The 14818-nt window shown below is 68.5% G+C and overlaps 2 protein-coding genes across 3 annotated transcripts; one reads left to right on the forward strand and one right to left on the reverse strand.

The window, feature by feature from the left end:
- Nucleotides 1-12: 12 nt before the first annotated feature.
- Nucleotides 13-4859, reverse strand: NAB2 (NGFI-A binding protein 2). Its single transcript, XM_067314197.1, has 7 exons — nucleotides 4780-4859; nucleotides 3292-4104; nucleotides 3076-3209; nucleotides 2731-2782; nucleotides 2028-2160; nucleotides 1744-1944; nucleotides 13-1562 (listed from the first exon to the last, which is right to left on the reverse strand). Exons 2-7 carry the CDS (start codon nucleotides 4096-4098, stop codon nucleotides 1468-1470), a joined length of 1422 nt encoding a protein of 473 aa, XP_067170298.1. The 5' UTR covers nucleotides 4099-4104; nucleotides 4780-4859; the 3' UTR covers nucleotides 13-1467.
- A 2330-nt stretch (nucleotides 4860-7189) lies between these two features.
- On the forward strand, nucleotides 7190-14662 carry NEMP1 (nuclear envelope integral membrane protein 1). 2 transcript variants are annotated; one of them, XM_067314195.1, is made up of 10 exons: nucleotides 7238-7359; nucleotides 9226-9347; nucleotides 9456-9675; nucleotides 10012-10084; nucleotides 10446-10539; nucleotides 10802-10916; nucleotides 11174-11399; nucleotides 11741-11914; nucleotides 12428-12615; nucleotides 13283-14662. In XM_067314195.1, the coding sequence occupies exons 1-9, from the start codon at nucleotides 7263-7265 to the stop codon at nucleotides 12612-12614; spliced, it is 1308 nt and encodes a 435-aa protein (XP_067170296.1). In that variant the 5' UTR covers nucleotides 7238-7262; the 3' UTR covers nucleotide 12615; nucleotides 13283-14662. The 2 variants fall into 2 exon arrangements, with proteins under 2 accessions (XP_067170297.1, XP_067170296.1); XM_067314196.1 differs by having other exon boundaries at nucleotides 7190-7359; nucleotides 12428-14662.
- The last annotated feature ends 156 nt before the right edge of the window (nucleotides 14663-14818 follow it).

Below are 14818 nucleotides of genomic sequence, written 5' to 3' on the forward strand. Positions count from 1 at the left end.
GGGGCAGGGAGATAAGCCATAAAATAAAGTTTTATTCCAAAATAACAAAATAAATAATCTACTGTACACGTTACAAAGGAAGAGTCGCTAATGCTCTAAAAAGACACCACACAGTCCTAAGGGGGGGGCTGGGGCCGGGGCTGGGGCTCGGCTCCCGGGGGCGGGAGGGACCCCGCGGGGGGCGGATGGAGGCGCCCGCTGCGGCCGGGCACGCAGGGCTCCCGGCAGCGCGCAGACGGTCGGGCATGCGGGCGAGCGGGCGCAGCGCTGCGCCCCGCGCGTCGGCTCCGGCGTGCACGCGAGCCGCAGGCGTGCGCGGCTGCTGCTGCTGCGTGTGCCGAGGGGTGCACGCGGTCGCTGCGGGTGCATGCGTGTGTGCAAGCACGTGCCTGCCACGATGTGCGTTTGCTGCGAGTGTGCGTGCTGCGGGTGGGCGTGAGTATTTGCGGGGGCTGTGCGCTGCTGCGGGGGGGATACGCACAGCTGAAATGTGTGCGCAGCACAATATGCCTGTGCTGTGGGGGGATGTGCATGCATGCATGCCGAGCTGTGCGTGGATGTGCTGCAGGGGGGATGTGCATGCAGCCAAAATGCACATATGCATGTGCTGCAGGGAGGTGTGTACTTATGGCTGAAATGTGCATGCATGCCGAGTTGTGCGTGGATTTGCTGCGGGGAGGTGCACGCATGCTGAGCTGCATGTGAATGTGCTGCAGAGGTGTGTGCACGTGGCCGAAATGCATGTGCATGCTGAACTGTGCATGGATGTGCTGCGGGGAGGGGTGTGCTCGCAGCCAAAACACGTGTGCATGCCGAGCTGCGTGCAGATTTGGTGCAGGGAGGTGTGTGCTCGTGGCCGAAATGTGCGTGCATGCCAAGCTGTGCATGGATGTGCTGCGGGGAGGTGTAAGCACGCAGCCGACATGCGTGTGCATGCCAAGCTGCATGTGGAGGTGCTGCAGGGAGCTGCGTGCGCGGCCAAAATGCGTGTGCATGCGGAGCTGCGCGGGGCCGTGCCGCGGGGGCGGCGCGGCGCTGTGCGTGCCGGCGCTGCCCGCTGTGCCGTGGCACCCGTGGGAGGCTGCGCTGACGCCAGCGCTCACGTGCTGGCAGGGCCGGGGGGCCGCGCTCGCCTCTCCGCAGCGGCCGGGTGGCGCCGGGGACGAGCTGGCCGCGGGGGCCGGGGGGGGGGGGTCTGTACAGCGGGACGGAGGCGCACGAGAGGCACCGGCCCGTTCGGCGGCCCCACGGCGGGGGCCCCCCGCACCCCCGCGGGGGCCGGGGTATTGCTGCTGCCGGGAGGCGCGTCCCCCCCCGCCGCGGCTGAGGTAACGAGAGCATCGGTGCACGGCAGGGAGGGCGCCGGGTCTCCCCGGGCGCCGCCGCCGCGCCGGCCGGGCGCCTGGCCCCGAGCGCCTTATTGCTTCGTTAGTGGTGGCGGGGGGCTGCGGGGCCCCGGCGGGCGCCTCACTGCCGGCTAGTCTCCTGCTCCACCTTGATGGTGCCGCGGAGAGGCTCCGGGGGGGCCGGGGGGCCCCGCTCGGCCAGCCCGTCCTCCAAGTCTGCGGGAGAGGGGGGGAGCGGGGGTCAGGGCACGGCGCCGCGGCCCCTTCCCGGGGCAGCAGCATCCCTCCTCCTCCTCCTCCTCCTCCTGCTCCCTGCGCCAGCCCCCTCCCGCCCAGGGGGGTTTTCACCCCGGCGGCGGGACGGGACAGGGACGGGGACAGGGATGGGGACACTCACCCGGTGCCGGCGGCTTCCCCGGCAGGCAGGGGCTGAGGCGCCCCGCGCGCTCGTGCGAGACCAGCCGGGCCAGGCGCAGCCCCTCGTCCATCAGCGTCTGCTGCAGGATGTGGCGGCTCCAGAGCCCGTGCGGGGGCAGCCCCAGTGGCAGCTCGGGGGCCGCGCCGGGCGGCGGCGTCAGCCGGGGGCAGCCGCCCGCCGCTGCGGACAGAGGCCGGGGGTGGGCGGAGGGCCGGGGGGGCCTCGGCGCCCCGCCGCCCCCCCGGCCCGGGGCTCCCACTCACCCTGCGCGTGGCCGTCGAGGCTCTCCCCGGAGAGGCTGCCGGCATCCTCGTCCAGGCCGGGGCGGAAGGGGGCTGCGTGGGGCTCCGCACCCAGGGACAGCGGCAGCGGCTCAGCGCGGCTCTGCTCACCCGTCTGCGGCCAGCGCGGTGTCACCGGGGCGGCACAGTGCCCGCGGCACCCGCCGGCCCCCCAGGCACGCTGCGCCATCCCACCCACATGTGGGCAAGCGCCCGCAGGTGTGCACACCTGCACCGCCGTGCACACACACACACCCTCACCCGCTTTGCACACGCATGTGTCCCCTGTACACATGCACCCCCACTCGCTTTCCACGTGCCCCCGTGCATGCACCCTCCACCTGCTGTACACAAATGTGTCCCCACGCGTGCACATCCTCACCTGCTTTGCACACGCATGTGCCCCCTGCACACCCCCCACACCTTTGCACGTGTGCCCCCCCGTGCACTGTACCCCCTCCACCTGCTTTGCACACGCAGCTGCCCCCCTGTGCACACGCACTCCCACCCACTTTGCACACACACGTCCCTCTGCACACATGCACCCCCCTCTGCTTTGCACACGCATGCCTCCCCGTGCACATGCACCCCCCGTGCTTTGCACACACGTGTCCCTCCGCACACATGCGCCCCCCCCCCCGCGCTTTGCACACGCGGGTGCCCCCCCGCCCCCCCGCGCACCCACCTCCTGCTTGAGCCGCTTGGCCGCGGGGGCGGCGCCGTCCTCGGGCAGGGCCCTGCGCGGGGAACCGGTGCGTCAGGCGCGGGGGCGGCGGCTGCCGCCCGGCGCCTCCCCCCGCGGGCAGCGCCGGCTGCGGCGCCGCGCGTGGGCGGCCGCCCCGGCGGGGAGGGGCCGGGCCGGGCCGGGGGTGGCGGGCGGCGCCGGGGGCGCAGGGAAGGGGCGCGCAGGGGCGGCCCCGCTCCGCTCCGCTCCGCTCCGCCCCGTCCGGGCGGGTGGAAACCCCGCGCCGCGGAAAGGGGAACTCGGGGCGGCAGCTCCCCCCCCCCCCCCGCCGGCCCCCCCCCTCACCTGGCGCCCTTGAGCGAGGACAGGTAGGTGCTCTCGCGGGCCACCTGTCGCGACAGCGAGAAGAGCTCGACGCGGCGCAGCAGCAGCGAGTTGTCGCGGAGGCAGAACTGGGCGGCCGCCTCGTTGATGATCAGCTGCGGGGGCAGAGGGTGAGCGGGGGGGGGGGGGGCAGGCGCGCGGCTCCCCGCGCCCCCCCCCCCGACGGCGCCCCCTCACCTCGTGCAGGCTGAGCTGCTTGCCGTCGCGGCGCCGGGCCTCGCCGCGGCCGTAGATCGCGCTGTGGCGGCGGATCTCCTCCTCCTTCTGCCGGTCGCCGTCGTCCATCTGGAAGATGTGTCCCACGGCCTTGGCCAGCTTCTTGTTGAGCTTCATGAGCGCCCGCAGCTCGGCGTCGCCGCAGCCGCCGCGGGGGCAGCTCTGCAGCAGCCGCTCCACGCTCTCCGCCACCGTCCGCACCAGCTCCGGCTCCAGCGGCTCCGCGCCCGGCGCCTGCTCGCCGCTGCCGCCCGGCGAGAACGGCGGAGCCGCCGCCGCCGCCTCCTCGTCGCCGCCGCCCTCCGACTCGGGGGTGCTGCGGCCCGGCCAGGGCGGCACCGCCGACGGCGACAGCTTCTCGGCGGGCTCGGCGGGGCTGCGGGCCGGGGGCGTCCCGGAGCCCCCACCCGCCTTGCCCGCCGCCTCACCGGGGCTGGCGTGCCCGTTGCTGAGCGCCTTGCGCCCGCCGGGCTCGGCGAGCTTGAAGAGCGGGATGCTGCTGACGGGCACGGCGGGCACGGGCTGGCTGAAGAGCCCCGGGTTGGAGGCCCACTCGCGCAGGGCCTTCTGCAGGCGCCGGACGTGCAGCGGCTTGGTGGCCATGCCCACCAGCGCCATGATCTCCAGGAACTCCTCCTCGCCCGCCTCGCACAGCTGCTGCACGTCGTCGCCGCCTTGCTGGATGAAGGTCTCGTAGTAGCCCAGCAGGTTGGCGCGCTGCAGCACCCGGTACAGCTGCAGCTCCCCCAGCGTGCGCGGCAGGGCCATGGCGACCTGCGGGCGGCCGCCCGTCCGTCACGCCGCGGCCCGCGGCTCGGCGAGCTGCCGCCGGGGGGGGCCCGGGCCCGAGCCCGGCACTGCCGACCCCCCCCCGCGGCACCCGCACCGGGAAGTGCCCTGCCCCGGTGCGCCCCCCCGGGTCCCCCCCCACGGGTCTTCCCCAACCCACAGGGGCCCCCGCGTGTCCCCCCCCCCCCCGGTCTTCCCCAGCCCACAGGCCCCCCCCCCCGTGCCCCGGCCCCGTCCAGCCCCGCGCTCCCCTGCACTGCCGATGTCCCCGCGGTGTCCCGGTCCCGCCCAGCCCTGCGATCCCCCCGCGGGGCCTCGGGCCCGTCCAATCCCGGGTCTCCCCGCCCCGTCGCGGCCCCCCCCCCCAGTGCCCTGATCCCGTCCAGCCTCGGGTCGTCCCCCCCACCGTAGAGATCCCCCACGGTCCCGTGCAGCCCCAGGTCCCCCCGCCCCGTCGCGGTCCCCCGGATGCCCCGGTCCCATCCAGCCTCGGGTCCCCCCGTCCCGTGGCGGCCCCCCGCGGTGTCCCGATCCCGTCCAGCCCCGGGTCTCCCCGCCCCGTCGCGGCCCCCCCCGGTGCCCCGGTCCCGTTCAGCCTCGGGTCCTCCCGCCCCGTCGCGGCCCCCCCGCTGTCCCGGTCCCCCCCCCCCGGTCGCTCACCGCGGGCTGGAGCCGCGTCCGGCCGCTACGCCCGCCGCGTGCGCGGTCGCCGTGCGCCCCGGGGGGGGCGGCGGGGCATGGGCAGGCTCCGCGCCGGGGCTCGGGGGTGCCGGGGCTCGGGGGTACCGGGGCTCGGGGGTGCCGGGCCGGGCCGTGCGCGCTCGCTCCGCCGCGCCGCGCCGCTTCTGCGCGCCGCCCACACGGGCGGTACCGTGAAATAGCAGCGGCCCCGGCTGCGCCGCGGCGTGGGAGGCCCCGGGGGCGGATCCCGCGGCTGCCGCCCCCGCCGAGCACAGCGCGGGCGGCCGCGGCGGGGGGGCCGCGGGGAGCCGCCCCCCTCCCCCCGGAGGCAGCGGCTCCCCCGGGCGCCCGCAGCGCGGACGGGATGCGCGCCCGGGGCGCACCGGAGCCAGGACCCCCCCCCCCCGGGGCCCCCCGACGGGATGCGCGAGTCGCCCCTCGCCCGGCGGCCCGGGAGGCGCCCGGAGGCCGGTGCCTGCGGGGCGGCCCCAGCGCCGGGCCCTGCCCGCTCCCCGCCGTGGCCGGGGGGCAGCACGGGGGGGCGGCGCTGGCACCTCCCCGGCTCCTACAGCAACGGGCGATGCGCCGGGGCCTCTCCCCCGTTATCCCGGCGCCGCCCCGCGAGCCCCGTCCGCCCCGCGCAGGTGCCGGGGCTGGGGCAGCTCACGCCCTGCTCGGGGCTGGCATCGCGGCGCCTCCGGAGGCGCGCTGCCGTCAGTAGGCTCGAGGGTGAACAGCAGAGGGGCAGAAGGAGTCGCGGGGTTCGGGGGGGGGGGGGGCGCCGGCGGGCGCTGCCGGCCCCCCGCCCCGTCTCCGGCCCCGCCGCGGCTCGGGCGCTATTTATACCGCGCGGCCCCGGCGCCTGGCGGGGCTCCAGCCGCCCCCGCGCCTGCCTGGTCCGGGAGAGGCCCCGCGGCCCGGCCCGGCCCGGCCCGGCCCGGCCCCCCCGCGCGGCCGCGGACCTGGGGGAGGGGGGGTCCGGCCCCCCCCATCCCTCCCGGGCCCGGGCGTCCCGCACCCCCAGCACCAAGGCCAGGCACAGCCCTCCCCCCCCTCCGGAGGAGCCTAGGCGTCCCGCCCCCCTCCCACGGGCAGCCCCCGCCCCCCCCCCCCCGCGGACCCAGGCGTCCGGCGCGGCGGGGCCGTTCCCAGGGCCGGCGCTGCCCCCGGCTGACGCACATCCTCCGCCCACGGCCCCGCCGCTTCCCGGCTCTGCCGCCCACGGCCCGGGGGGGCCGCCCCAGCCCGCTGCCCGCCCCCGGGGGGGGGCCGCGGACCCAGGCGTCCTGGTGCCCTACGGGGAGGGGCCCAGGCATCCGGGCATGCGCCCCTCCCCCGCCGCACCCCCGAGCCGCCCGGGCACCCCCTCCCTGAGCTGGGGGAGCCCCAGCACCGCCCCCCCGCCCCGAGAGCCGGGGGGGGGGGGCCCAGGCGTCCCGGCATTTAAGCCCTCCCCCACGCAGGGCTGGGGAGGGCCCAGCGGGGCCCGCGCAGGCCGGGGCGCGGGGAGCCCCGACGGGCCCCGACGGCAGCGGTGTGGAAGGGCCGCGGGCTCTGGGCGAGGTCTGCCCCCAAGGGCGCCCGCCGCGGCGGGAGCCCCGAGGGCAGCGCGCTGCTGGCCGCCGCCGCGGGCGGGGAGCAGAAGAAAAGCGCCTTGTGCTCGAGGGCGAGCAGACGCGGCGGCGGGGGGGGCGGGACGGCGCGGGCGGCGGCTCCGGCTCCCGCTGGCCGCGGCTCCCCCAGGGGCGGCCGGGCCGAGGCGCCGGCCCTGCGCCCCCCCCCCCCCGGGCGGGGCGGCTCCGCGTAGGCGCAGGCACAAAGCGGCTGTGAGCGCGCCGGGGACGACGGCCCCAGCCCTTAACCGTTGCCTTCCCCCGGGGACGGGGCCGTGGAGGGGGCGACATTGCAGCCCCGTCGCGGCCCCGGGGGATCCCGGCGCTCGCCGGGCCGGGCCTTAGCCGCCGGGAGCGAGCGGGCCCCGCGCCGCGCCCCACCGGGGCCCCCCGACGGCCGGAGCGACCCTACATAAACAACGTGGCGCTGCTTCCTGATAGGTGGAGCCGCGCGTCAATCAGGCACGAGGGGCGGGAGCGGGGCTGCGCTCTGATAGGCTGAGCAGTATGCCTGTCGCAGTCGTTACTAAGGCGGGCCTCGCGGTTGCTATGGGCCCAGCCGGCTGTTGGGTTGAATGGAGACCTCGCCCGTCACCCTGGTAACCAGGGGCGGGATCAAGGCTGGTTCCTGCCCGGGTTGCGCTGATAGGCTGCGAGCTCTGTCAGTCAGCACTGCAGCAGGCAGGGGGCGCGGAGTGCGCGCGCGCGGCCGCAGCTCCCTCCCGATAGGTTGCATGCGCCATCACTCTGCGTGATGTCACGCGATTCCTGCGCCCCCGTTGGCTGCCCGCTGGCCCATCCCGGCGGTTGCTAGGGTGGGCGGCGGAAGCGGAAGTCGGCGGAGCGGCCATGGCGGGAGGGATGAAACCAGCGGCGGGGCGGCGGCGGCGGCTCCTGGGGACGCTGTTGCTGCTGCTGCTGCTGCCGCCGCCGCTGGGGGCTGCAGGTGCGCGGGGCGGCGGCGTCACGCGAGGCTGCTGCGGACGGCGTAGTGGGGGAGCAGGGCGGTGATGACGACATGGCGGGGCAGCCGAGTGGCCCTGACGTCGCAGGGGTCCCTGGTGGGGCGAGGCAGGCTGCTGGTGACATCACAGCGGGGCTCGGGGCGGCGGTGTTGACGTCACGGGGGAGCGAGCAGCGTAGCTTGGGTGAGGGACGGGGAGCGGGATGGGGAGCAGGGCGGCGGTGACGTCAGGGGAGTGGGGCAGCAATGATGTCAGTGGGAAGCAGCGATGACGTGGTGGCTCCGGGCTCTGCTGGCCGCCTGCCCCGGGCCCCCGGCACCGCCAGGGGGATTGGCAGGGTCCCCTGGCCCGGCCGCTCCGTGAGGGCGCCCTGGGCTGGGGGCGGCCGCGCTCGTCCCCTTGGCCGGCTCCGGCGCAGGGCCGCGCTCGGGGGGATGTCAGAGCTGTGGGGAGCGAGGGGGCCCTGCCCCGCCTGCGCTGTTCTCACAGGATCGTCTCGAGCAGGAGGGGGAGCCCCGGCCCCCCACGCAGGCGCCTGCTTGCTGAGGCAGGAGGGACGCTCACCCCAAAGCCTGCTGGTTTCACCTGTTCTGCCCCGTCTGCTCCTGGTCTGCCCTCTGCCAGCTGCAGTCTATAGCTGAAGCAGTTCCCTGGAGCTGCTCCGGCTCTGAGGCAGCATTTGCACCTCTCTCCCTGCTGCCCGAAGCGGTGCTGCACAGTGCTGGCAGCTCCCTGGGGAGGGTGACTTTGCCAGGCTTGGCCCACTGGCTTCTTCTGTTCAGGGAGCAGAGATTAGACTGGGCAGTTGTGAACTGGGTTTTGCAGGAGCTGTGGCCTGTCTCTCCCGATCAAGAAGAGGGTGGGATATTGGGCTGAAAGTGATATGACAGTTTCCAAAGTCTATTAAATCAACCAAATGCTGGCCCCAGGGTAGCTGAGTGACAGAAGGGAGCCCTTCATTGGGTACCAATTCTGCTTTGCTGAGGCTGAACCATGTAATATGTTGGGGGGAGCAGAGGGAGTTGAGCAGCCCAAGCTGTGTGCGGCCCCAGTTCAGCAAATGAAGCAGAAAGGGTTGTCGGGCATTTGCTGCTTCCTCGCTCAGTCCCCTTAGAACAGCTCTTCTCGGGAAACTGGATATTATTCTGCTTTCGGGTAATTACATTTCTCTTCTAGTTTGTGCTGGCTGGTAAATAGTCAGAGCACGTTATTCAAACACCCACCACAACCTGTGAATTCATCAGTCTGAGCCAGCTCTGTGAGGGAGCGTATTTACGCCTCTGGGGAATGGGCTCACTGTGGGGAGCCTGTTAGCAAGATGCATGTTCTTCAGCAAAACTCTCCCCTGGTGCTTCAGCCGTCCAGTGCGAAAGAAAGGCCTGGTGCTGTGAAAGAGCTTTGCTGAAGGAATACAGGCTTTGGGACACCCTGCTGTCCAGATCTGTCTGTGTGATGTTGGCCCCTTCGTAGGATTCTGGAGCCTAACTCACCCTGGCATATTAGCTCATGCAGAAGGCAGGCTTGGATTTAGCTCTTCTCTGAGCTAGGGATGGCTCTAGAATGAGGAATTGTGCTGGAAAGAGGGATAGGGGAAGGGTTTCTGCTGTTCCTGATAATCCCAGAAATAGAGATATTCCAGAAAAGAACCAGCCAGTATATTCATTGCAAGGAAAACAGAGAAAGCACTTTTATTTTTCCTACACAGGGTATAATTAACTAGGGGAACTCCTGCAAGGGAAAGTGGACCCATGTGTTTTGGTGGGAGGTTGCTCACGTTGAAGCAGACAGGAATAGATGCCTCATGTTTTGTTTGTGTTGCTAAATCTCCTTTCTCCAACTCTGTGAAGACTCCAAGGAATCGGTCATACCGCTCCAAGAGGGCCGGACGTGCAATCAGTCAGCTTCCCACCGTTTCTGTTACACCAACACACGGGTCCCGCAATGGCACGACATATGGACCAGGATGCAGGTGAGAGGAGAAGGCAGGTTCTTGTCAGGGTGTAGCAGGGCTGAGCCCCTCCTGCCTTTCCAGCAGCTGCAGCAATACCCCCCCGGGTCGCTTCCCTCCCCTTCGCAGATCCGGATCAACAGCAGCAGGATGATCCGAGTCATCCAGGTGGACAGCGAGGAGGAGCTGAAGGAGTTGGAGGAGTTCAACGTGTGGAACTTCGTCTTCTCTTTCCTGAAGGAGAAGCTGAACGACACCTGCATTGATGTGGATCTCTACAGCAACAAAACCTGTCTGAAGGTTGAGCTGCTGGAGACGGGCACCACGTACTGCGTCATCCTCTTCCGATGTAGGTCTTGTTGCCTGTGGGGGGATTTGCTGGGCTGGGAGATGGTTTGACTCTGCCAGGATGCTCAAGGGAGCGAGGAGGACCTGGTACAGATCTCAGGCTCTGAGGGCTGGCAGGGTTGGTCCTTTGCTGGAAAGGAGAATGGCTTGGAAAGAGGAGCATGCCCCATCTCACAGGATGTAAAATGGGGGAAGACAGGGCTCTGTCTGCCCCTTCTCAGGGGTTTGCCTTGGGCACTGCCCCTTCCCAGCTCTTACGACAGCGTGGTAAGCTGGAGCTTGTCACAGCAGGCACCATGCCAGGATGTCTCTCAACCTGGGCTTGCTCTCTTTCCAGGGTTTGACCCTAAACTCTTCCTGGTTTTCTTCCTGGGCCTGTTGTTGTTCTTCTGTGGGGATATGCTGAGCAGGTGAGTCACCTCCTTTTACCCTATGCGCTGGGGGCTGAGCTGTGCTGGATGTGCAGGGTAACTTTGCTTGCCTGCGTGCTGGGAAAGGTGGAGCCAAGCAGCAGAGCCTACCTGTCTGCTCTGGGGCTGCATGGGTGCCCCGCCTGACTCCCACAGGCGAGGGATCCGTGGGACTGTGCGCGGTTTCCCTGGGTTTCCAGGATGCAAGGTGCCTTTCCGATGGCACCATGTGTTGGGGTGGGCACTGCCTGTCTGGCTTTGGCTGCCTGCAGACTCTTCTCTCGGGGGGGTTGTTCCCGGCAGGTATGTTTGTACCTGTGAGCTGTAAAAGACCTTGTGTGTGTCTGTGTGATCTCCACAGGAGCCAACTCTTCTACTACTCGGCCGGGATAAGTTTTGGCTTGCTGGCCTCGCTGCTCGTCCTCATCTACATGATGTCCAAGGTCATGCCGAAGGTGAGTGTTGGGCTCTCTTGTGCTGAGAGACTGCAGCAGCCAGGCTGGTCTGGAGGTGGGGCTGGCTGTGCTCTGGTGCGTAATAGCCCTTTTCACCACCTGCACAGGTGGGCTGGTGAGAGTGCTGGAGTACATGGCCTTGGGGTGTTGGGTTGTGGGTCTGGCTTTGCATGTAGCCAGGCTTGGCAATCGGGAGAAGTGGGTAGAGCCACAGGTGCCCTCTAGCCACAGCCTGTCCTGATTTTCCTGTCTCCTTTCCTAGAAAAGTCCTGTTTACTTCCTACTGGTAGGAGGCTGGTCCTTTTCCCTCTACCTCCTTCAGCTGATCTTCAAGAACCTACGAGAGATCTGCAAGTCGTACTGGCAGTACCTCCTGGGTGAGTGTGGGCCCTTCCGACCTGCCGGCTTACCAGTCTGTGTGACCCCTCCCTGGAGCTGCCACGCGCCGGTGAAAAATGCTGAGGCTTCCTGCCCTCCTCATTGCTGCAGATACTGCTTTGGGGCTCCAGGGCTGGGTTTAACTGCAGCTCTGGTAGATACTGCTCAGCAAGCTCCTCTCAGCCAGGGTTGAGCCAGCGCGGTGAGAGTGCCCCTGCACTGGTTCCCTCCTGCTGATCCCTGTGCTTTCCTGCAGGCTACCTGCTGCTCGTGGGCTTTGTGAGCTTTGGCGTGTGCTACAGATACGGCCCGCTGGAGAACGAGCGCAGCATCAACCTGCTCTCCTGGACCCTGCAGCTCCTGGGCCTGTTGCTGATGTACTCGGGCATCCAGATCCGCCCCATCGCCTTGGCCGTGGTGGTCATTGCCATCTGCACCAAGAACCTGGACTATCCCTTGCAGTGGGCCTATGCTGCCTACAGGTGAGGGCTGCTAGCAGCCTGGCCTCGCCTGCTTCCCTGCCATTGCCTGGCCCAGGCAAGCTGCTAGATGGAGCCCAGGTTGCAGGACCAGGGTGTTTCTGCTGGGGTTGGAGCCCAGGGAGGGGTACGCAGATGGGCTTGTCTCCTCTCCCCTGGGGTGTGTGGGGAGCAGCTCCTCACGGCCGGGAGTCTCCCTCGGGAGCGGGCTGCAGAGGCCAGAAGGACGTGCTCTGCTCCTTCCCGCCAGTAGCTCTTGCCCCAGCTCTCCTGGGCGTTTGAACCTGCAGTGGGGGGTCCTGCCCTGGCTGGGAGGGCAGTAACCGGTGCTGCTCTGCTGGCAGGAGAGTGCAGAGCACCAGGCTCGGGCCGAGCCCCCCTCGTCTGCTGACAGAGGAGGAGTACCGCGTCCAGGGCGAGGTGGAGACGCGCAGGGCCCTTGAGGAGCTGCGAAGCTACTGCAGTAGCCCAGATTTCTCCGCCTGGGCTACCGTCTCCCGCATCCAGTCTCCCAAGAGGTAACTTCTCCTGGCAGCATGCTCAGGGTGGCTGACCTCATCTCCACATGCTTCTGAGCACAGGGCTTGCTTTGTGCATGCCTCTGAGGTGAAAGGAGAGCAGAGCTGCCACCTCCAGCTTTATGGATGGGGAGACTGAGGCACAGAAGGTCTCTGGCATGCTGGAAGCAGGGCATGTCACGAGGGAAGGGACAGAACAGCTCTCCCAGTCCTGACCCAACCTCCTCCATGCTAGGCCACTTCTCAGCCATGGCTCTGCCCGTGCCTGAGCAGGCGTGGAGGGAGGTGGTACACTCTGCCGCAGCACTGCTGGGCTCCATCCGCAGTGCCACCCCACGGACGGGGGGCTCAGGTCGATGGGTTGCAGCCCTGCGCATGCCGACAGCGCTGCCACACTGCGTGGCTGAGCTGGCGTGCCGGGGCACCGAAACTGTTCCTGGCTCCTGAGCCAGGGCCTCACAGGGGACTGTTGAGCATGAGTGCACAACGTGTTTCTTTGTGGCTTCTTCCCAGGTTTGCTGACTTCGTGGGGGGTGCCTCTCACCTCACCCCGAATGAGGTCTCTGTCCACGAGCAGGAGTATGGCCTGGGCGGTGTCTTCCTCGAGGACCAGCTCTTTGAGGAGGAGGAGGACAGTGACTCCTTTGACAGGGATCACACGAGCTACTCCCTGTCCCACAATCACCTGGATGCTGATTGAGGTCAGCTGCCCCGGACCCACGAGGGCGAGGGGCAGAACCGCTGTTGTTACCCCCATTTCCCTGACAGCCGCAGCGCACGTGGACGCAGCCCTGCCTGCAGCGTGGGCGAGACAGGGAGAGCTGGTGTCTGCTCCCGGCACCTCAGATCCTGTCCTGAGCTGGGCCGCCGTTAACTCTGCAGCAGAGCCAAACTGGGAGGGGAGGATAAGGGGAGCTGACACCCCCGCCTTCCCCAGGCGATTCCTGCCAGGCTGAGGCACGAAAGCTGTCGGCAGCACAGCCCCCAGTGCTGACAGCGGGTGTGCAGGGAGCTGGTCCTGGGAGGTGACCACAGGGCAGCCAGGCTCTGCGCTGCTGACAAGACGTGGGATATTGCTGCTGACTAAAGGTGGACTGGAGCTGTCCTGGCTTTGGTGTGCATGCGTGTGAGCCTCCTAGTACGTGAATCGGATGGGCAGGGACCTCCCTCTCAGCCCTGTGGGTGCCGCATCGACTCCTGCAAGCGCGCTGAGCTCCCCGTCCCTCGGCAGCGCTGCTGTAGCCAGCCGATGGGGAGCCTCATCCCCACACTGTTGCCTCCGGGCTGCTGAGTGCCCTCGCTCTGATGGGGAGCGTCTCTTTGCCTGCTGGGGTGTGGAAGGGAGTGAAAAGTCTGTCTCGCGTGCAGATGCCTGTAGAGGGATGACATGTGCATGCGAGGAACTTTGGACCTGCCCTTCTGGTGTCTGCGTGCTCAGCACCTGCCTGCTCTGGGGCTGTCTTCGGAGAGAGCAGCTTTCCAGATGCTGCAGGGCCTGGGGCGTGGGTGAACCGCTCCTCCTCATGCTACTGCTTACCAAAGACACCTGAGGGCTCCGGGTGGTTGGGCTGTGACTCTGACTTGGATCAAAACCCTCATGGATACCAAAAACCCCAGCGCCTCCTGGGCGGAGACATGACTCTGCAGGTGCCTCTTGCAGGAGGAGGGGGGTGCGTGTGCATTACAGACCTCGGGAAGAGGCCCTTAAGCTTTTGTGGCCCCCGGTGTGGCTCGCCCTGTCCTCCCCTTGCAGCTGTGATGTGGCAGACCCTGTGCTGGCAGCCCTGCGTCTCTGCTTCCCCGGGCTCTCCTGTCTGCTGGGCAGTCCCTGGCTGAGGACATGTGAATGTGCTTCCTTCTCCCCAGGCTGCTGCGTGTTTAGGTGCTGACAGCTCCTTCCTCTCCACCCATCCCAGACTCCAGCTTTGGGGGAAGCGTGGGGTGTTTGCAGAGCGTGGGGGTCCCTGGGGGCTCCTCTGCAGCTGGCTTTGAGGCCATGCCTGGAAAGCAGCCTGGTCCTGAAGCTGGGCTGCTGGCCGCCTCCCAGCATGGGGTGACACCTGTGCTTCCTCGCTGTGGCCTGTAAATGCCCCTGTGCAAAGTGTTTGTGATGCAGGTGAGTCTCCAAGTGTGCTGGGACGCTGGAGCTACTGCTCTCTGCTGCTGAGCCCCTGTCCTTGTGGGGACTGTCCCCGCGCGCTCCTCTCCCCAGCGGGCGTGGGGCAGAGGGATTGACCCTGATTGTATTTACTCCTTCCCGTGCTGGGGAAGGGGCTCTGCTCTTTGGCAGCCGGGCTCTTGGCAAGGCTGAGGACCAGCCTTTAACAAGCACAAACATGGAGGGGATGCTCTAGTCTATGCAACTTTCTAAGCAATAAAACTGCCCTCCTGTAGCCTTACTGCCCCAGGGGCTGCTTCTGTTGCCCTCAGCCTGGGCTCCCGCAGCCCGGCCTTTGCCTCGTCTCAGTGTTATTGTCCCCCTCTGGCTGCGAGAGGAAGGGAGGGATCCCCAGCGCACCCTCTGCTGCGTCTCCCTGGGCTGCTTCCTCTGAGCTGCTGTAGCTATTCTCGCTGTTGGTTTGTTTCTGTGCCAAGTTTGCTCTCCTGCCCTTGCTGTGCTCCCGTCCCCACTCACGTTAGCGGCCCGGCACGTGTTCCTCCCCGCACGCTGCGGCTCTTCTGTCCCCTCTGTGGTTAACGCAGGTTGAAGACTGATTATTTTTTTTAATAAAGGTGTATTTTGTAGCTCATGAGGCCTCATTTGTCCGTCCCCCGGCGACCCCAGGGTGCGCCTGGTGGTCCATGCGAGCTTGCTCTGCTGAGGAGGCTGCAGGGTACTTGGGGGACAAGGAGCAGGCGGCTGGGAGGCAGGTGCCTGCGGAGGGCAGGATGGGAGCAGAACTG

The sequence above is a fragment of the Apteryx mantelli genome, chromosome 33, assembly GCF_036417845.1.
Source record: "Apteryx mantelli isolate bAptMan1 chromosome 33, bAptMan1.hap1, whole genome shotgun sequence".
Classification (NCBI taxonomy): domain Eukaryota; kingdom Metazoa; phylum Chordata; class Aves; order Apterygiformes; family Apterygidae; genus Apteryx; species Apteryx mantelli.